General features: G+C 46.9%; 1 protein-coding gene across 1 annotated transcript in view; it reads left to right on the forward strand.

The window, feature by feature from the left end:
• Positions 1-22,404, forward strand: part of LOC309550886 (uncharacterized protein) — a 43,549-nt gene that overhangs the window by 9,293 nt on the left and 11,852 nt on the right. Inside the window, exon 4 of the mRNA XM_082251268.1 lies at positions 410-508. Within this exon, the coding sequence (XP_082107394.1) occupies positions 410-508 (99 nt within the window). The remainder of the gene's footprint in view (positions 1-409; positions 509-22,404) is intronic.

Raw genomic sequence — 22,404 nt, forward strand, 5'->3', positions numbered from 1 at the left:
TAATAAAAATGTAATTTAAGTACAGTGTTGCATGCCCGAGTAATTGTCATTCAAACTCTGACAGCACTGCAAGTTGGCCTGGGCGGGGGGGGGGGGGGGGGGGGGGGGGAAATGAAAGTACCCAGTACTTAAGTGGTTACATAAGCTATTTTATTCAGTTGTTTCATGATTTATGGTGTAACACATTGAGGCCTTGGATTGAAAAAAAAAAAAAAAAAAAAAATGCATAGAAACCAATCCGCTTCCAGTGTTTTTTTTTTTTTGTCAACGCTTAATTGGACAAGCTGAAGTTAGAAGCTGATTGGCTACCATGCACAGCTGCACCAGATTGAGTACTCCAGTTTTAGTAAATCTACCCCCTTGTTTGTTTCCATGATGCTTTTTCACTCCTGGTTCTCCCCCAATGCAGACAATGCGGTGTTTAATCCAGAGCTGGCGCTGTGGATCAAGCAGGAGGAAGCGCATTCCTTCCCGGAGAAGGCGGACAGGACACTACCTGCTGTGGAAGGTGAGCGGAGAGAACATAGTACAGGAATTACACCTGCCTTGACCCAAGCTGCCCAAGGCTGGCACCCAGAGTGTCCAGTGAGCCCACGAACATAGGAGCTCCTCCTGCAAAGGTCAGCCTCCACCTCTAAATGAGGAGCTTAGTTATGCCCCCTGCAGTACCAGTTTGTAGCTGCAGCATTTCATTGGGGTATGTAAGTTGGAGGGACGGTATGGGTATTGCACAGCTTGGACATTGGAGATATAGGCCCAGACAGGGCAGACACCATATGGGCCGGTTTTGGGCAGCAGGTTTTAGGTGAAGACTGGTAAATGGCAGGCAAGTGTTGTGTGTGTCGTTTTTTTCTTAGATCATTTACCTGAGAATTTAGCTTAAGGCTCCTTTCACACAGGCTTTCCGCCTGGCGGACACGGTTTTGCTCAGCGGGGATCAATCCGCCGATCCCTGCTGAGATGGCGGATGACGGGTCCGTCTTGGCTTACTTTGCAGAGACGGAGCTGTCAGATCTCCGCTCTCCTCTATGGGAGATCGGATGATAACGAACCGCCTGTCAGTTTCCATCCGATCCTCCAGATGCATGGAGAATGGGGCTTCCATCCATCTGGATTTCATGGATCGGATCGGATAGCAGCGGGTGTCAGCGGAGATGTCATCGCAGACATCCGCCACTCCATAGGGCTGCATGAAGCATCTGATCGGGTCCGCCTGAAAAAAACGACAGGCGGACCTGATCGGAAAGCCCGTGTGAAAGGGGCCTTCCTCTAATTTATATCTCTTTGCTGTCCATCATATTTTCATTACTGCATTTTGCATATGGATCTGTAGATTGTCCTGCTATACAGGACATATAAGCAGAAGATATTAAAAGCCTCACATTCTTGATTTGCGGTCCCATTATTTGTAGAATCTCTTGACCTGACCATGCATACAGTGCATATTTCAAGTCAGCAGAAAAACAAATCTGTTTAACTACTCAGGTTTTAGTTGCATACATTTGCAAATATTTATGGAAGCCACACTGCTATGCCAAAACACCTCTGATAAGTGTGGCCCCAACTCTAAACTCTCTGAGTTTCTAACTATAGGTCACATACAGCGATCAGCCATAACAGTATAACCATCCTCCATAACTTGTCCAGGCATGGATTCCACTTGACCTCTGAAGCCAGGGCTGCTGATAGTGGGGACTACCAGTCCTTTTGTAGGGGGCTCGATCGCACAGAGGGGGCCTACACGGGGAGGGGGGGATTAGTGATGAACGACATTTACAGAAATCTTACTCCCAACAGCTGAAAGCTGATCGTTCCCCCTTTCCCTGCTGCCAGCTTATATCTGCTTAGAAAGAGACGGTTGTCCCTCACTAATCCACCCTCCCAGTGTGGGCCCCCTCCTCCCAGCCTGGCTCTAATGCTAGCTCTGCTCCTGAGTTTATCTCTGTAACTTTGTTTCTCTCCCTGCAGTTCTTCCTATACTCCTTTTCCCAGCCTGTATATTTTTTTTCATCTCTCTTCCCCTTTGCTCTGTCTTCCTGACAGTCACAGCTGATCAGCTGCATTCCCATGGGGTGAAGAATTTACTGTTACACCGGTTCCATAGCTGCCTGTTATCTTGTTCCAGTGCAGTTTAGTGTGCTTTATGTAGCTGGGCTTCCCACTCCTCTCCCCCAGACTGCTTCCTGATCTATGCAACTTTGCTTCTTCTCCTCTACACTGTCTGTTCCCTCTGCAAATCCATGTATCAACTCCTTCTATTTACTACTGCCAGATCAGTTTGTAAACTCCATTTTCTCTTACGTCCTCCGACAGTCGCCGCCTCTTCATATTCGTCACTAATGGGGTTATTGACCTTTGCTCCGTAGGAGTAGCTAGGCAACAGAATATATTATCAAAGCTTTTAGCATATCCCACCCCCAGGGGGTGGTCCCCTCAGTCAATACCTCCCTGATTCCTGCATTTCCAACTCAGTTTCTAATGCCTAGCTCAGGAGTAGGTTGGGCTGTTCCTGTGCTGGGGCTCTTAGTCTCAGCTTCTTTTCTCTTTTTGATTTTATTTGAAGTTTTTTCTCTTTCTTTTACTTAGCTGTTTATTTTCAGCGTTAGTTAGTTTCTTCTGATGAAGATGATCATGCGGAGCTGGGTCTCAGTCTGGCCACCCTGGTTCCCAGGGCTCAGGGCCAGGGGCTTCCCAGCCTGCCATCGAGCGTTCAGCTTAGGTTTTGCCCTGGCACATTGAACGACCCATCCCTGTTCGCTGCAGGGATGCTATCGGTGAGGTGGCTACCTCCCTGGACGCCATTGCGGTTTCGCACCGCAGTTCAGCTGCCTCATGCTTGCGACACTCCCTGTCCTCAGTGCAGCAGTTTGGTCGCTGGAGCAGGCTCCCCACGCCATCCGGACTGGTAAGTGTAACTCTATGTGGGGACCTGTCTATTTGGGTGTCAGTCTGGGACTGTGTGAACCTGCATGTCTGTGTGGCTGCTGTGCTCCCTGTCAGTTCCTGTGTGGACTTGCTGCCTGTGTGTGGGCTGTGAGGGGGGGGCTCTGCTGGGTGTCATAGTGAAGCAGTCAGATTTTGGGCATGCTGTGCGGCGATCCGCCATTTTTTTGAGGCAAAATCATGGTGGCAGGTCCTGTGAGGTACTGCACAGCGTTTTTGGCGCCAAACGCCGCCATCTTGAGCGGCGATCGATCAGGCCACATGTCGGCGCCATGTTCTATTTGCCCAAGGATTCCTCAGCCGAGCGGCCATGTTTGTGTAGCCTTGCATAGGCTTCATAGGGGCGGTCAGTCTTGCATTACTTCCTTTTGCTCTGGGACAGCGATCGGTGCAGCAGCCTGTGTGCTTTCTCCAGGTTTTATATTTCCTTTTTTCCTGTATTCCTTGCCCAGTTTCTTGTCCCTGTGGGGGTCAATGTATTCAGTGGGTGCGGTGGGCTGCGCTCGCCGCGATCGCCGCGATCTTAAAGGGGCAGTACCCTTTATTACTTATTTTGCTGGGGCATGGATTCTCAGGATTGCAAGTTTCCTCCCACCTTGGTGGGGGGCCAAGGGGCTGCTGCTTCCCCCGAGGGGGCTGATCTGGCCACTATTGTGGCAAACTTAGCTGCTCAAGTGCAGATTCTGGTGGCTGATCGATCCACAAAACGGCCCAGGGTGTCTATTTCCTCTGATTCAGAGGGCGATGGGGCTGCTATGGCTGGAGTGCCCTTCTCAGGGTCTCACTCATCCCTAGACCTTGTGGGGTCTGACGGGGAGGCTGAGGTGGAAGGGGTTGATAATTCTCCCCCTGGCTCGTCTGAAGAGCTTGCACTCATGGATGAGTTGGTTGCTTCTATCAAACAAACGCTGCATTTGCAGGATGAACCATGTCCTCCTGCTTTGATGTCCTCTTATGGGACCAAAGGAAACGCAGAACATCGCAGGTTTTTCCTTGCTCTACGGAATTTCAGCGTGCGGTGGATGAGCAATGGCGCAATTTAAAGAAGCCTTTTGCTGTGCCGAGTAGGTTCAAGCTGCGTTATCCCTTTACACCAGCTACTGATGAGAGTTGGTGTGTACCACCTCAGGTGGATCATGCGGTGGCGATTTTGAATAAATCAACTGCGATCCCTGCTGAGGATACCCCGGTGTTCCGGGACCCGACGGACAGGAGGTTGGAATCTCTGGCCCGTCATGCTTATACGGTTGCTGGCTCTATGCTGAAGCCTATTTTTGCTTCCATTATGGCAGCCCAGGCTATTGCGGATTGGACGCAGGTGCTCCGGCGCACTCTGGTGGCTGACTCTGCCCCGCCGACAACTTTGGCTATGGTGGATCAGATTCATCAGGGTGTCATGTATTTGTGTGATGCGGACTTGGATTTAGTCCCTTTGGCTGCGCGTCTTTCTAGTGTGGCGGTCTTGAACCGTCGCCTGATATGGCTGACATGTTGGTCTGTTGACCAGTCTTCCCGCAAGACTTTGGCTAATTTACCCTACGCGGGATCTCGCCTTTTTGGCGAATCTTTGGATACTCTGATAAAGGGTATTTCTGGGGGTAAGAGCACTCTCTTGCCCCAATCTCACAAGAATAAGTTTGTTTGTGGTAAGAATGCCTCGTTTAGGCCCTCAGGGGTCCTTTCGTGCCTTTCGGTCGCACTATAAGGGCAAGCCCTTCAAATGCCAAGGCTCCCAGAAGAAGCCGTGGACGGGTAAACAGAAGTCCGGCCAGTCCGCATCCGCTGCCCATAACAATGCAGCCTGAAGGGGCGCCCTCACCCGTTTCTGGGGTGGGGGGACGTTTGCTCTGTTTTCTTCAACCCTGGCTGGACCGCGTTCGGGACAGGTGGGTTCAGGAAATCGTTCGATCTGGATACAAGATGGAGTTTCTCTCTCGGCCGGCGAGCAGATTTTTCCCCTCAAATCTTCAGCTGACTCCGGAGCGCTTGCGGGATCTGCACCTGGTGGTGCGGGACCTGCGGGCCCAGGGAGTGGTGGTTCCGGTGCCTCATCAGGACAGATTTCGGGGGTTCTATTCCAATCTGTTCACTGTGCCCAGAAAGGAGGGCAAGGTACGTCCGATTCTGGACTTGAAAGCTCTGAACCGCTTTGTGCGGGTTCGCAAGTTCCGCATGGAATCCCTGCGATCGGTGGTGGCTGCCCTGGTTCCGGGGGAATTCATGGCCTCCATCGACTTGAAGGATGCGTACCTTCACATCCCCATTTTCGAGGGTCACCAGAGGTACCTTCGTTTTGCCATTGCGGAGGATCACTATCAATTCGTGGCGTTGCCCTTTGGTCTCGCCTCGGCTCCGCGGGTTTTCACCAAGGTGCTTGCGCCGGTTCTGGCCTTATTGAGGGCCCAGGGCATTTTTGTCCTGGGGTATCTGGACGATATCCTGATTCGGTCCGCGACCAGTCAGGGCCTGGTGAACGACCTGTCCATCACGATGCAGACTCTGCAGGAATTCGGCTGGACGATCAATTTTCCAAAGTCAACGTTGTGTCCGTCGGTTCGTCTTCCCTACCTGGGGATGATTCTGGACTCTGTTCAAGCGAAGGTCTTCCTGCCGGAAGACAAGCTTCGGACACTTCAGTGTGAAGTCAGGTCCCTCAGAGTCAATCAGTGCTCGTCCCTCCGGACGTGTATGAGGTGTCTGGGATTGATGGTTTCGGCCTTCGAGGCGATTCCCTTCGCCCAGTTTCACACACGGGAGCTTCAGGCGGAGGTCCTGGCCAAGTGGGACGGGCGTCCGCAATCTCTGGATCTGCGACTGTCGTTGAGCCATCTCACCCGAAGGGGTCTTTTGTGGTGGCTCCAGTCCCCGGCGGTGTCGGGGGGCAAGTCCTTTCGTCCTTTGTCGTGGACGGTGGTCACCACGGATGCCAGCCTGTCTGGCTGGGGTGGTGTTCTGGGCGTTCTGTCCGCCCAAGGAACTTGGTCGGAGGAGGAATCCTCCCTTCCGATCAATATTCTGGAATTGCGAGCGATAAATCTCTGTCTTCTGCGTTGGACGGACAGGCTTCAGGGCCGTCCAGTTCAGGTTCAGACGGACAATGCCACAGCGGTGGCCTACATCAACCACCAAGGGGGCACCAGGAGTGCCCGGGCGGCTCGGGAAGTAGCCGACATTCTGTCTTGGGCCGAGACGCACGTCCCGGCGATATCGGCAGTTCACATTCCGGGGGTGGAGAACTGGCAGGCGGATTATTTGAGCCGCCAGACCCTGGACCAGGGAGAATGGTCCCTTCACCCGGATGTCTTCCAGATGTTGTGCGCGAAGTGGGGGTCCCCAGATGTGGACCTGTTCGCGTCTCGTCTGAACAACAAGGTGGAAAGGTTCGTGGCAAGGACGCGCGATCCTCGGGCAGACGCCTCAGACGCGTTAGTGGCGCCCTGGCATCAGTATCGTCTGATGTATGCCTTTCCACCGATTCAGCTGCTGTCCAGGCTCCTTCGCAGGTTGGCCTCGGAACCGCGCACGGTGATTCTGGTGGCACCGGACTGGCCTCGCCGGTCTTGGTACGCAGATCTCGTGAATACGCAGATCTCGTGAATCTGGCGGTCGACGCTCCGTGGCGTCTGCCACTTCGAGAAGATCTCCTGTCTCAAGGACCGATATTCCATCCTGCTTTACAGTCGCTGGCTTTAACGGCCTGGCTGTTGAAAGCCAGGTCCTGAAGGATAGGGGTCTTTCCCCTGAGGTCATTCCCACCTTGATCAAGGCTAGGAAGGCTTCTTCGGGGAAGATTTACTACCGTACTTGGAAGTCTTACTTTGCCTGGTGTGAGTCCAGGGGGTATTCCCCTCGCTCGTACTCGGTTTCGAGAGTGTTGGCTTTCCTTCAAACGGGCGTGGACCAGCGTTTGGCGTTGGCCACGATTAAGGGTCAGATTTCTGCGCTGGCCATTCTCTTTCAACGCCCTGTGGCGTCTAACTCTTTGGTTAGCACCTTTTGTTCAAGGGGTGCGACATTTGGTCCCTCCTAGGAGGGGAGCCTTTGCCTCCATGGGATTTGAACCTTGTTCTGTCCGTGTTGCAACATGCTCCTTTTGAAAATATCAGGGAGATCTCGTTGTCTCTGTTGTCCAAGAAGGTTGCCTTTTTGGTGGCGATCACTTCGGCTCGCAGGGTGTCAGAGCTGGCAGCCTTGTCCTGCAAATCTCCGTATTTGGTGATTCACTTGGATAAGGTGGTCTTGCGACCTAACCCGTCTTTTCTTCCGAAGAGGATCTCGGAATTTCACCTCAATGAGGACATTGTCTTGCCTTCGCTTTGCGCGAAGCCTAAGCATCCGAAGGAGGTGGCTTTGCATTCCTTGGATGTTGTTAGGGCAATCAGGGTTTACCTGTCATCGACTAAATCCTTTCGCAAGTCGGATTCTCTTTGTCCTTCCTGAGGGACCTCGGAAAGGGCATGGCGGCGTCGGCTGCGACCATCGCCAAATGGATCAGACAGACCATTGTGCAAGCCTATGCTTTGAAAGGGAAGGTTCCTCCTTTCCCTGTGAAGGCGCACTCTACCAGGTCTCTGAGTACGTCTTGGGCCTATCGTCATCAGGCTTCTGTGGCCCAGGTGTGCAAGGCGGCGACTTGGTCGTCCGTTCACACCTTCTCGAAATTTTACAAAGTGGATGTTCAGGCATCGACAGATGCTTCCTTTGGCCGTAAAGTTCTTAGTGCGGCGGTGCCTTAGGGTCCCTTGTTTGGGCCCTTGGCTGTTGGGGTGTTTTTTACCCCTAGGTTACTTGTTCTTTCCTGGGTTGTTGCTCCTGTTGAGCACGTTTTCTTGTTGCCCGGTTGGTTCTCTTACTTTGGTAAGGTTCCTTTCTCTGATGTGGGTACTGCGTTGCTTTAGGCGCGGCTGCTTTTTTCCCACCCCTCATGTCTACACTGCTATGGGACGTCCCCATTAGTGACGAATATGAAGAGGCGGCGACTGTCGGAGGACGTAAGAGAAAACGGAATTTTTGTAAAATCTTACCTGTAAAATTCCTTTCTCGGAGTCCTCCAACAGTCGCCGCCCCCGCCCCTCTTTTGGGGTTTGTTTATGTACTCTACTGCTATGCTACTGAAACTAAGTTGGAAATGCAGGAAGCAGGGAGGTATTGACTGAGGGGACCACCCCCTGGGGGTGGGATCTGCTAAAAGCTTTGATATTAATATATTCTGTTGCCTAGCTACTCCTACGGAGCAAAGGTCAATAACCCCATTAGTGACGAATATGAAGAGGCGGCGACTGTCGGAGGACTCAGAGAAAGGAATTTTACAGGTAAGATTTTACAAAAATTCAGTTTTTTTATCTTGTATCTACAGGTAAGCCTATAATGGGGCTTACCTGTACGTACAGTGAATATCTCCTAAACGTAGCACCCGGTGATGGCACCAGCGCATGTGCACTGCGCTTTCAATGGATGACATGCCATCCATTGAGAGAGCTGTGCTGTGACCATGACAACCGCACGCATGTGAGATCATCGCAGTTTGGCTAAACGACTGGCGCCCAAGAAACCAGAAAGAAGATGGAATCCCTCTTAGTAGTGACAGCACACCACTGGAGAGATCTGTTTTTTTAGGTTAGAAAAATCTAATTGGGGGCTCATTCCCACAGGTACTCTGGCTGTGTGAAGGAGGGGTTTGGACTGGAGCCACCTGTCATACTTTGGGGATGCAGCGCCTATATGAACACAGCCGCAGGCCCTAATTTGACAGGTGTGCAGACGAGCGCACTGCCTGTGTGTGGGCCATACACCTGCAATTCCACACCTGTCAAATTAGGACCTGTAGCTGTGTTCATACAGAGCCAGGTGGCTCAAGCCACATAAATAAACCACTGATTCCCACTGTACAGACCACAATTTCTATCAGCAGCCCTGTCTGAAGGTATGCTGTGGTATCTGGCACCAAGCCCTCAGTAGCACATCCTGTAAGTTTTTTTTTTTTTTTTTTTTTTTTTTTTTTTTTTTTTTTTTTTTTTTTTTTTTGAGGTGGATTCAGCTTATTTTTCCAGCACATCCCACAGATGCACAATTGAATTGAGATCTGGATAATTTGGAGGACAAGTCAACAACTCAAACTGGTTGCTGTGTTCCTCAGACCATTCTTGAATTCATCAGACCAGGCCAGCTTCTTCCATTGCTTTGTGGTCCAGTTCTGATGCCCACGTTCCCATTGTAGGCACTTTTGCCTGTGGACATGGGTCAGCATGGGCACCCTGACCAGTCTTCGGCTACACAGCCCCATACACAACAAACTATGATGTACTATGTGTTCTCACATCTTCTATCAGAGCTAACATTAACTTTTTCTGCAATTTGAGCTACAATAGCTCTTCTATTGGATTGGATTACATGGGCTAGCCTGTGCAGAAATGAGTCTTGGCCACCCACGATCCTGTCACTGGTTTTCCTTCCTGGCACCATTTTTTGTTGGTCCTGACCACTGCAGATTGGGAACATCCCACAAGAGCTGCAGTTTTGCAGTTGCACTAACTCAGTCATCTACCCATGATAATTTTGCCCTTGTCAAAGTTATTCAAATCCTTATGCTTGCCCAACAAATCAACTTCAGGGACAACATGTTCATTGCAAACAAAAAACACAAAAAGGGCGCACCGACCTAGCGCATTATCCTCAATAATGGTTTTATTGTTGTAACATAAAAATGGCTACTCGCAAACGCAGATGAAATCAATCATATCGGACTCAGAAACTTGAGTGTCAGAAGTAGTCCATACGAAAGTCTATTGTCCGATTAGGATGACGGCTGACGCGTTTCGAGGCGTAGCCATTTTTATGTTCCAACAATAAAACCATTATTGAGGATGATGTGCTAGGTCGGTGCGCCCTTTTTGTGTTATTTTTTGTTTGCAGTACTGTTGAACTGCCCCAGTCCTTTAGGGCAGCAAGACCTTCCATCTGAGACGCCTTTTGCAAAGTCTTGTAGGAAGAGCAGTTGGGGAGCCTCGTTTTCTGAGCGCAGGAGAAAGGTGTGTCTTTCACCTTATTTTGTTTGGAGCAACAACATGTTCACTTGCTGCCTAATGTATCCCACCCACTTTCAGATGTCATTGTAACGAGATAATTAATGTTATTCACTTTACCGGTCAGTGGTCATAATGCTATGGACGATTGGTGTATATGGCTATGCACAAAGAGCAGGAGCAGTGTTGTAGATCCTACCACTTATCTTGTTTGTATGTTCGTTCTTCTTTTAATGCCATGGCTTCTTTCAATTCCTCCCTCTCTGGTTCCTGTCTTTGGGTGACTCTGTCCTCATGTTTGAACGTGCAATCCTATCTGGCTACGAAGGCAAGTCTCCTTGAAGCTGATGGCGCCAATGGCAAGCTACTCTCCTGCTGATTGGTTGAGGCTGGGGCCTGCCTGTGCTGTCTCTAATGTACTGTGCACGTGAAGGGCACAGGGAGTGCATTGCAGCACCTGAAATTTCAGGGTAAGCTTTGCTGAACACCTGGATCTTGATGACTGTGAGCAGCGAGGTCCAGGAATACATTGCTAAAAATGTTCCATTTAACCCTATACTGAACCCCCATGCTGCTAAGCCTAAGCCATCATCCTCTGGATACACAACAGATGTAATGGCAGCACTCATGAAAACCTCTCCAAATGTCACTTTATTTCAAATGCAAAGTCCATAGGACCGCAACCGCTGACGTGTTTCTGACGTACAGCATTAGGTATAGCATCTTATGACTGCATAGTGCTAACTGAATTCTAGTATATATTCTGATAATATTAAGTCGTAACCAGTTCCAGCCCACGTTATAGCCAAAAGATGGCTACAGCACGAGTCTCCAGTTCTGGGAGGATGGCTATGGATGTCCTCCCACATGCACACATTGGGCGCGCTCTGTGACCGCTGTGTGATTTGGACACACCTGATCACAGATCAGGATAAAAGACCAGTCACAGCAGCCCTTTACCATGTGATCAGCTGTGTACAATCACAGCTGGTCACATGTAAACAGACTTGCTAGTTATTGGCTCTCCTTTCCTCACACAGAGACAGCATGTGAGGAAAGAAGAGATAATCTGACAGGGCACAGTAAGTACATTTGTTTATATTGATAATCAGGGCAGCCTCATCACTACAACACCATCAGCGCCCCATCAGCTCACATCAGTACCCATCAGCTCACATCAATGCAGCCTCATCAGTGAAGAAGAAAAATGTACTTATTTGCAACATTTTATAACTGAAACTAAAAATATATATTTTTTTTTTCAAACTTTTCAGGCTTTTATTTATTTGGCAAAAGATAAAAAAGCCAAGTGGTGATTAAATACCACTCAGCGTAAGCTCCAGTTTCTTTGAATGACATTTGCGCAGTCATGCAACACTGTGCCCATAAAAAAAAATTTCAAAGTGTGACTATGCTGAAAGCTGAAATCTAGCTTGGGCAGGAAAGTGGGGAAAGTGCCCGGTATTGAAGTGGTTAAGCATTGAACCAGCAGCATGTGTTCTGCTGTTGGAATACAACATCTGCATGGCACAGCAAGTGTCCAGGGACATTTTGGCCAGGGGATTGACTGACACTTTAGTGGCACAGTTCCTCCTGTACTGGCTCCCCCAAGGTTCAGATTCGCTCTGAACCTGCCCTTATCGTGAATTTCCACTGTCTCGGACATAGACCTCGATTACTTTGTGTCAAGGGAGGAATTTTTTGCAGCCTATCCTCTTCCTGTTGTAGTAGGATAAGGGGTCAGAGGAACATTCTCAAGGTGAGAAAGATAAGGAAGCTTTTGAGGATTGGGGGATACTCTGTAGATGAGTCCTCACAGGACAGATCTCAGGGTTTGGGGCTTTACACTGATGGGCACTGGTGAGGCAGCACTGATGGTCAGCAGACCACAGTCTGTTTCCTAGCGAATGTTTTGCGTACTAACTCGAAAGTACCACAGGAAAGGAATCCTGTTCTTCAAAGGTTTTAGGTCCTAGTGCCTGTCAAAAAATTTCAAATCTTTTCTGGTTCTCCCTCACTTGCAGGAAGAGGTGTATGCAGATTGAGTTCACCCAGGGAGGGAGAGTGCCCTGTAGAGGAGTTCTACAAGAAATGGGCTCCCTTGGCTTTTTACCTTCCTACTAACAGACGCCCTAACAGACGTTTCGGTTGAGATCCTGGTCTTTAAAGCAAAACTTTACCCCGGATGACTTGGAAAAAAAAATAACGTTCTTTAACAAGGAACATACGTTAATTATGCTACCAAAACTTGTGTTTGCTGTAAATTGCCTCCAGCATTGCTCCGGTTTCGTCTTCCTGGAGGCTGCACTTTTGTGAATCCAGAGCCCCTGAGCTGTAGTAAATCTTTAGACTGTCAGCAGATCGGCCTCTAGATTGCCCAGTGCCAACAACTAGAAAGCAACTGTGCAGAGCAGGGTGAGATGCTGTATTACTGAATTTTAAACAGTATAGGCACTTATTTTTATAGTTTTACATAGCTATATCTACAAAAAGGGCACGATTTCTCAACATTTTTGAGTTTCCTCCTCCAAAGGAAGGGACAGATCTGCCAATGCATCTGACCCCTAAGACCAGGTTAGCTCTGGAATGGTGGATATCCATGCAGCTGCTGGATGCTGGGAAATTCTTCTTCTGAAGAACAGGAAGGTCTTGATGACTGTTGAAAGCCTACTTGGCAAAGAAGTAGAATCTTGTTGTTTGTAGACATTGATAATCTCTAGGCGGGCGAACCTTGGGCTCCTCACAATCAGACAGATTTGCGGTCTCGTGATCTGATCTCCAACCTGCTTTGTGGTTGCATGACTATTGAAGCCCAAGTCCTGAGGAATAGGGGTGTTTTTGACTCTGTAATCCCTGCCCTCCTCAAGGCTTGAAAGTTGGCCTCCAAGAAGGTGTACAACTGTACATGCAAAGCCTTTTTTGCTTGGTGTGAGGTTCATAGGTTTTATCTCTAACAGTATGTCATTAGGGGTCATTTTGGCTTTTCTTTAGTTGGTGGGGAGAGCTGGGTTTTCTGCTTTGAGTACTATCAAGGGATCTTGGCCTTGGCAGTTCCTTTTTTAGAGACCTGTTGTGTCATTCATGCCTTAGTAAAAGTCTTTGTGCAGGGTGCCACACGGATTGTTCCTCTTGTGTGGCCCTCCTTGTCTCTGTGGGACCTTAACTTGGTCTTGTCTGTTTTCGTGGCTTTCCCCTTTTGAATCTCTCCTGAGAGATTCTCTTGTCCCTCCTCTAGAGCAAGGTTGCCATTACATTGGCTCACAGGGCCTAAAGAGTTGGCTGCGTTTTCCTGCAAGGAACCTTTCCTGGTTCCTTACCAGGATAAGATTGTGTTGAGGCCTTAGTCATTTTTCTTACCGCAGGTGGTTTCTTTGTTCCACCTGAATCAGGACATTGTGTTGTCATCTTTTTGTGCTAATCCTAAGTAGAAGGTGATTCAATCTTTGGATGGTTTTCGAGCTGTTCAAATTTATTTAAGTTGTACAGCTTGGTAATTTGACAGTCTGATTCCCTATTCTTCCTGGGGGTTCTCCCAAGGGACGGGGTGTTTCTCGATACATTATTTCTAGGTGGATTTGTCAGCTCATTTCTCAGGTCTGTGGTTTCAAGGGCAAAGTTCCTCCATTTTCTGATCCAGGGCTATTTCACCAGAAGTGTCAGCACATCCCGGGCAATTCAGTATCAAGCTTTTGTTTGTGTTTAAGGCTGCTGCCTATTCTTTTTCTCATAACACATTTCTTAAATTCTACCAGGTAGATATTCACGTTTCTGTTGATGCCAGTCTTGGGCAAAAAATCTTGCAGACATTGTGTAGTGGGCTCCCCTCCATTCTGTTTTTAGGCTTGGGGCATGCTTGGCCTCTTTGCTGTGTTTCCCACCCCTTCATGTTCAGTGCTTTAGAAAATCCCAAGCAGTCATGAATATGAAGTCCTGTCTCAAACAATTAGGAAAAGATTTTTGGCTAACTTGTAAAATTCTTTCCGCGGCGTACATCGCTGCACACCCAAGATTTCCCCCCCCCCCCCCCCTGTCTGTTCTCCATTGCTTGATACAAAACTGAGGCTTGGCTTAGCAAAAAGGGGTTGTTCTGCAAAGGTTTCTTCCCTTGTTTGGCCAGTGTCCATTCACATGAAGGTGGCAGCATAACCTAAGTAGTGATAAATGTGAAGTGCTCGGTGTCCTACTGTTTTGTCCTTTAGATGGGGTTGTAGTTTTTCTAATATCTTTTCTAGTGTTTTGATATGTTGACATTTCTAGATATATAGGGCAGTCGTTTGCTTTCAGCCCTTGGTAATTGGCTACTTTTCAATGATGGAACTCTAAATAAGCCATAACTGGTAGTAGGTAATCACATTCAACTTGACTTGTTTTGTAATGGTGAAGATGTTTTGTGGATTATCCAAGCCACTTTTTCAGTTCTAATCCGTGCCTGGAAGATTACTCTACAATCCTCCTATCCACACAGGTGGCACAGACAACTCCATGGAAAGGCAGATGTTATTGTCCACAAACAGAATGGAAGGTGTAAAGTTTCTGAACTCCCTGTTTACATCCTTGGTGTCAGTCTATATATGTTAATCCTCCAGTTCGTATGGTTTGTTGTCAAATTTCCAGGGTAAAAATGTTAAAATCGGCATTATTATTGGAAGACAGATGGTGACAAGGTCCCTAACCCATCTTTAGTGATGATTGATCCTTTTTGATGTTGATTGACTTTCATGTCTCTTAAGAACCAGTTGTCCTCTCTGTCCAAAATGTGCACTTTACCATGCTCCAAAGAATGTCCCTTTTCCATTAGGTGAATGAAGACTGCTGGGTCTTGACCTTTAGAATTTGCCCATCTGTTAAGCAACTTCCCAAGAAATGGATGGCCTAATTTCCCCAATGCACAGGTCTTTTTTATTTCTCATCTCACTGCATATACCAACCTATTGCACTTGTGTATGGGTGTTGAGTCTTTTGGATGTACAGGTTTCTGTTTTGGTGTAAAAGAAAGAATTTGCTCCTGCGCTTGAGGGGTTGTCATGTGACTTCGTTTCCTGGAAATACGACTCAACTGTCATGGTCGTCGTCCCAGCTGTGCTGCCACTGTCCACAGGTTGGGGAAACCCAAATGAGACTCTAAAAAGAAAATGTACAGAGAGGGCCCACCAGCCCAGTGCATTACCTTTTTTAAAACAATTTATTTCAATAAAACTGTATATACACACACACACACTCACAAAGTGGATGTAAATCACAACAAGGTATACAATAGTGGGTCCACCGGAAATGTCCACTGAGCCTCGTCCACAGGTGGGGTCCATGGTGAGGTGCAAACCTCCAAACAATAGCTTACTCGTTTCGGGGTTGTCCCCCCTTCCTCAGAGCTTGTTTGAGGTATAGGTGGCTAGACTTTTTATATTGAAAGAGTCGCATGGTTTCGGGCGTGTTCTCCACCCCTTTTCATCACATGCTTTCAGTAAACAATGACCTTAGTAAACCGTGATCCCGTAAATCAAAACGTCCGCCCTAATGTTTTGTCACCAATTTTGGAACCGTGTATATAACCTAAAATCCTAGATATCATCTACGTGCGATCTGTATATTATTTGAAAACCAGATTGCCCCAGAGTTTTTAATCCTATGTCCTGAACAATAGGGTACAGTGAAATAGAATAGAACATAATATTCTCTGCAGCTAAATGTCATTATAATATTATATGGTACCTACAAAATAAAAGTTATACGTGTTTGACAGACATTACTGGTCAAAAGGCATTACCGGGGAATGGCTTCATGTAATAGGGTCTTTACTTCTTCATTCTTTGGGACGCACGCCGGCTCCGCCATCCTGGTCGCTTTCTGCATTTCAGCGGCCGGCTCAGTGTAATCACTTCCGGTGATTTTAAAATTCTCCTTAACTGGGCCTGGGATAATGGAGTATTAAAGATGAATATTTATTTTCTATACAAAAAACAACCTGCTACTCCATATTTCTGTCATATTCCGAAAATCCATAAGGATGAAAAAGACCCCCCGAGGAAGACCGATTTATAGCAGGCAATCTCGGCTGCTACATGACGTGATGTCACATGCTACATGATGCCACGTGCTACGTGATGCCTTTTTTGTGACCTGCCCAAAAGGGGTGGAGAACACGCCTGAAACCATGTGACTCTTTCAATATAAAAAGTCTAGCCCCCTATACTTCAAACTAGCTCTGAGGAAGAGGGGACACCCCTGAAACGCGTAAGCAATTGTTTGGAGGTTTGCATCTCACCACGGTCCACACCTGTGGACGAGGCTCAGTGGACATTACCGGTGGACCCACTATTGTATACCTTGCTGTTCTGTTTTGGTGTATTGCTGGGCTTGAAAGACCCAGGGATGGAATTTTCTTTCTTTATCTAACACTCCAGCTATATATGAGATGATTATATAATACCATGAGGTTGATTTTAATAAAACTGGAGCATGCAAAATATGGTGCAGTTGTGCATGGTAGCAAACAATCTTCTAACTTTTAGCTTGTTCAATTAAAAAAAATCAGGAAAATGATTGGTTTCTATGCAGAGCAGCACCAGATTTTGCACTCTCCAGTTTTAGTAAATCAATTCCTATGTGTTCGGCTTCTTCCCTCTGTTCATTGCCCTTTCATTAAGCCTAGTACACACGCAACGATTATCGACCGACCGATCGTCCGTCTTTTGTCCAGAGCGGTGTTTTGTTGGTTGGAATGTGCCTAGACTGCACATGAATTTTCCCGCACGACAGAATTCTACTTCAGAAGTGATGTCATGTGTTGGATTGCTTTCTTTGTGTTCTTTCTTCTCTGAGCATGCCCAGACTTGCTCATTAGATTTTTCCCTGTCGAAATCTGTACTGACTGCACGAAAATCGGACGTGTTTTGACAGCAGACAAAAATTTTATAGCCTGCACACCAGAATTTTTTCGGCCGAAAAGTCTGAGTCGGTTGTCGGAAGCATCATACTAACAAGCCGAAAATCGGCAGATCGGTCGTCGGACTTAAAAATTCCCTGCCGATTTTCGACGCGTGTACGAGGCTTTAGACGTGGCATTAGACAAGCTACAAAACATTTTTGTTACAGAACAAGTCCAGTTGAAAGTGGCTACTGCTAACTATACCATGCCCTGGCCTGGATAAAAGAGGACCTTCACAGACTTTTGAATAATTTTGGACACTCTGTGATTAGGAATTCGCTTTGGATGGGAAGTCTTCCCTTGTTCTTATAGTATAATTGCAGTTTAGAGTATGTCATGCTGACGGTGTCCTCTTCATGCTAGCTTGTTCTATTGATGCTGCTGTCCTTTGATGTATTCTGTTGTAAAGGTATACAGAAACCTGTTATATTTTGTCCAGTGTATGTTTGTATGTTATTCTTGTTGCAAGCATACCAAGCCATAATGAAGGGGACCCCTTGAAACCCCTGAATCTGTTGGCTTTTTATTTAAAGGATTATTTCACCTTTACCTTGTGCAAGAAAGGGCTGCCTGTAGATAACCAACTGTGCAGAGAATAATACCATATGTGGTAGACCATTTAGAAACCTCTGAAGCCTTGCTGAAAATCTGCCAGAGATGGTGTCTCACCCCCATCCTACCTTGTTACCAGGATCCTGCTCGGACACTCCCAGTTGTTGCTGCTTGCAACCACCATCACATGAGCAAGTTGTCTTTCCAATTCAATCCTGCAAATGCACATTTTCTTATCTGTTCTGTCACAGCAGCTCTGAGCTCCGAGCTACTGCGAAGGCAAAGAGAGAGCATGCATGTTCTGGGGTTTGAATTGTACCCTAACTTTACGTACACTCGTGAGTACGGATGCATTGGTGTCTATGAGAAATTTTGGTCAGCTTGACATGGCACTGACAGGGACACCAAACCTGGGGAGCACCGAGAGGGGATCCAGGACTACAACATATATTTGGGGTCAGCCAGCTTGCCTAGGTAATGTACCATTGTCGTAGTCCTGGGTCCCCTTAACGTGCTCACCGAGCAATTTTCTCTTATTGTCAATTTGTTTTTTTAACAATAGACACTTTACCTGCATAGGCAATTTTTTGGTAAAGGTGAACTAACCATTCAATAAAAATATCTTCTGCACAATAACACAACTGGTCTAGTGTTTTATCCATATTGAGATAAGAGCGGAGTTATGGCCTCTTTTCTCCAGAGAGCTGCTTAAGGAATACTTCACACTCCAAGTGAGACACTCAATTGGAAAATCAATAATCACATTCAAGGTACATTATTCTTAGAATTAGAATTAGAATTGTCAGTTCTGAGGTTTTTGAGTGTGAGTAGAATGCTACCAGACAAATTAAAAAACAAAAACCTCTCTAACTCCTGTTGACATAGAAGAAAGGATGAGTTCTGTGACAGGAATTGATGGGCCTCGGTCATGGTGACATTTGCTGGTGATGTTTTGTTGATGTAGAGTTGTTAGTTTCTAGCTGGTCTCCAAATTTGCAATGGATACAGCTTTGGCTCCCCTTCGGCACGCAGACCTGTAACCTGGTTCCTTCCTGTCCCTTTCAGCACTGAGCCAGCACGCCCGAACTGAAGGGACGCATTGGACCCAGGCTGGAAGCCTACCCAAGCCTTCCAGCGACAAGCCGGCAGTGCACAAGCGCAATGGGTTAAAGCTGAGGGACAAGATCCTGGTGCTATGTGCCTATGAAAACAAGGAGTCTGTGGGATCCCTGGCCACCCAGTTCGGAGTCAGCCGTTCTCAGATAGTTCAGATCATAAGGCGTCGGGAGGAACTTCTAGACGCTCTGCAGAACAATGTGAGCGGGGACCGCATCAGAAGGCAGAGGAGGACTGCTAATGATCGGGTTAATTCAGCGGTGTGGGACTGGTTTCTTTCCATCCGTGGCACCGACATCACGTTGTCCGGCCGGATCATCCGGGAGAAAGCACTGCAGATCGCTCGTGACATGGGCATCCTGGACTTCAAAGCTTCTAATGGCTGGTTGGAGAGCTTCAAGAAAACACACAACCTCCATCGGAACTACTCTCTGTCGTCCTCCATGGATGATCGGATGGATGAATGGCTGGCCAGCTTCACCACGACAGACAGATGGCAACAAGGCCCCGTTCTGGAGACCTCAGTGCTTCGATAAGAAGAGCTTGGAAACTGAGGACTCGTATTTATATTTGGATTTATTTATTTTCCTAGTTTGGGGTCTTCTCTTTATGCTGTCACTGCCAGAAAGTGATACAGTGCAATCGTACATGACCATTGGATTTCAATGCATGTCTGTAGATTTGGTATGAACAGCATTAGCGTGGTATCAAGCTACATGACACAGTATCACCTTATTGGTCAGAATTTCATACCCTGATGAATAATGACGGTTGTTAAAGATTTGTTATGGTTGCTCAAAGCACCGATCTGAGTTATGTTATTTTTACTGGGTTTTATGGTTTCTTGCCTTGATTTACTGGTATAAATGAAAAGAAAGCCATTGTAAGAGACTAGCACAGGAGAAACAATAACTTCACATTTCCATAAACATCTACTTCTAATTTATTCTAAAGCAGATATTTCACTTTATAAATAATAAAAAGTAGCCCAGTACTTGAAAATCTTTTGCTGCAATTCTTGCCTCCCCAGCACGTTCACTCCTTTACTACTAGATGTCCTCAGTCTTCCAGTGATAATGTCAGACAGCATCATTCAGTCGCACACCAAAAGAACATATCCTATGGGACTTTTAACCACTTAAGCTCTGGAAGATTTTACCCCCTTCCTGACCAGGGCCTATTTTGCGATATTTTTCCCTTTTTTTTTTTTTTTTTTTTTTTTTTTTTTTTTTATATGAAATTCCCCAAAAAATATGTAAAAATCAAAATTTTTTTAACTTTTTAGGCCAATTTGTTTTGCTACCTATGTTTGGTTAGAAAAAATCGCAAAAAGCGTATTTTGATTGGCTTACGCAAAAGTTATTGCGTTTACTAACAAAGGGAAAGATTTTTGTTGTTTTTTTTTTTATTTTTTTTTAACTCGTAATGGCGGCAATCTGCGTGTTTTTTTTTTTTTTTTTTTTTTTTTTTGTGGGACTGCAACATTGGGGCGGACAGATCGGACCCTTGACTGACATTTTTGACACTTTTGGGGGTACCAGTGACATTACTACAGGAATCAGTGATATACAAATGCACTGTTACTGTAAAAATGACACTGGCAGTGAAGGGGTTAACTTTATTGGAGAGGGAGGGGTTAAGTGTGACCCTAGGGGTGTGTTTCTAACTGTGATTGGCTGTGGCTTGAGGTGTAGGAACAGTGATCAACAGTCCTACATAGTAGAACCGTATGATCACTATTCCTACACAGGGAAGAATGACAGGCGGCTTTGTTTACATTAGCCGCCTGCCTTTCTCCCAGTGTAACGGACGATCGTGAGTGCCCGGCGGACATCGGGTCCGCCGGGCACGGGAGAGTCCGTGACCGCACCTCCGGCGGCGTGCGCTCGCTCCCTCCCTAGAGCCTCACAGGCTAGCGACGTAGCCTTACGTCGCTTTGCCTGTGAGGGGCTGACGGCCACCGTAAATAGTCGTGCGGCGGTCGGCAAGTGGTTAAAGAGACATCACCATTTGTCAGGGGTGCTCAACTTTTTAAGGAGAGAGGGCCAATTAAGTGATTTGGTAACCTGTCCCAGGCCACAATGAAATAAAATGGTCCAGAATTTAGATTTTTTTTTTTTTACTTTTTTTTTTTTTAATGGAATAATGAAGATTTTTCCTCCTGCAGCTGCTGAATGCTGACAGGAGGGAGAGGAGAAGAATTTGGATTTCAGCGGTTGCAGGAAGAAAATAGAGTATCGGTTCCTGTATATGCTACCCCTCCTGTCCAAGTGTAAAACCGCAAGTGACATGGAGGCCACATGCTCCCCATAGGGTGGGGTCCCCATTGTGACCCCTGACACCACACAAGTGGTTAGGGGTGTGTGATAAAGAGGTTTACACTATGGGGTTTTACCACCTGCGCAGGTAAATGAGCCCTTACTGTCCTGAGCCTCCAGAAGGCTGCTTTTACACTGATGTCCTTCGATTTACCACCACCATGGGTGCAGTGTACGTGCTGGTTTTCTGCGCCATAGACCTCTATTATATCTTGTGGGTGTGGTGCACTTAAAGAGCACCAAACCGGCACGATTTAATAGAAGTCTATGGCTCAGTGCAGCAAAGCTGCAGGTGCACTGTGCTGCACCCCTGAATCAGTGTGAAAGTAGCCTAATAGTAGTTAACCCTTTTTATAGGTGCTAATATGCCCATTGCAAAACTGCAGTGTATGTGCTGTTTGACTGCTTGCCGACCTCCCTATAGCACATTTACTCCTACAGGGCAGCCGCACTGCGCAGGATCAAGTATATATGTATATATATATATATATATATATATATATATATCTGCACTTCCAAGTATCGGGCACGAGTGCGCACCCAAGGCGGCTTGCTTCCGCTTTGATTATACACAGTGGGAGCTGATCAGCGGGTCCCGCGGACCCGATGTCCGCCTGCACCTGCTTATTATTCTGTACACAGGCAGAACGGCGATTTGCCTATGTAAACCAGGCCGATTGCAAGCCTTTCAGTACAGAAGGTATGGATCCTCTCCAAAGCAGGAACACCAATTTGTGCCTTCCACTAGTAAAAGCACCTCCCCCACTACAATGAAACACAGGCTAGCCACACAGTTAACCCTTTGATTGTCCCTGATGTTAACCCCTTCCCAGCCAAGGTCATTAGTACAGTGACAGTGCATATTTTTAGCACTGATCACTGTATTGGGGCAGAAATGTCCCTCTCTAGATGTGCAAAGCTGGAAGAGACATCCCCAAAAAGACCTGCAGCTGTTCTACAAAGTATTGACACGGGGGGCTGAATACAAATGCACACCACACTTTTCACATATTTATTTGTAAAAAATTTGGAAAACCATTCATCATTTTCCTTCCACTTCACAATGATGTGACACTTTGTGTTGGTCTATCACATAAAATCCCATTAAAAAAAACATATAAATTTTTGGTTGTAACATGACAAAATGTGGAAAATTTCAAGGGGTATGCATACTTTTTTCAAGCCACTGTAGAGTAGGAGGATAGCTTTCAGATGTGCAGGTTAAGGGAGGTGAAGGGTTATTAAACAGGTCATATAGAGTAGGAGGATGGCTTTCATATGTGCAGGATAAAGAAGGTGAAGGGTTAATATACAGGTAAGAAAGAGACAAGGTAAAGATCGATAGTATAAGAGAGGAGGGGGGAGGTAAAAGGGTTAAAAACTATGCCGCATCTCCACTTTCCCTACCCTTTTTGAATCGGCTGCTGATTTGGAACCAGTGAAAGATCTTGTAAGAAGGGGGAGGGGGCTACCCAAATCTTCTGCTGATTTGGAACTAATTCCTTCTACCTCCATTATAAGAGAAAGG

The sequence above is a fragment of the Pelophylax lessonae genome (genome assembly GCF_965119305.1).
Source record: "Pelophylax lessonae genome assembly, chromosome: 3".
In the NCBI taxonomy this organism is placed as follows: Eukaryota; Metazoa; Chordata; class Amphibia; order Anura; family Ranidae; genus Pelophylax; species Pelophylax lessonae.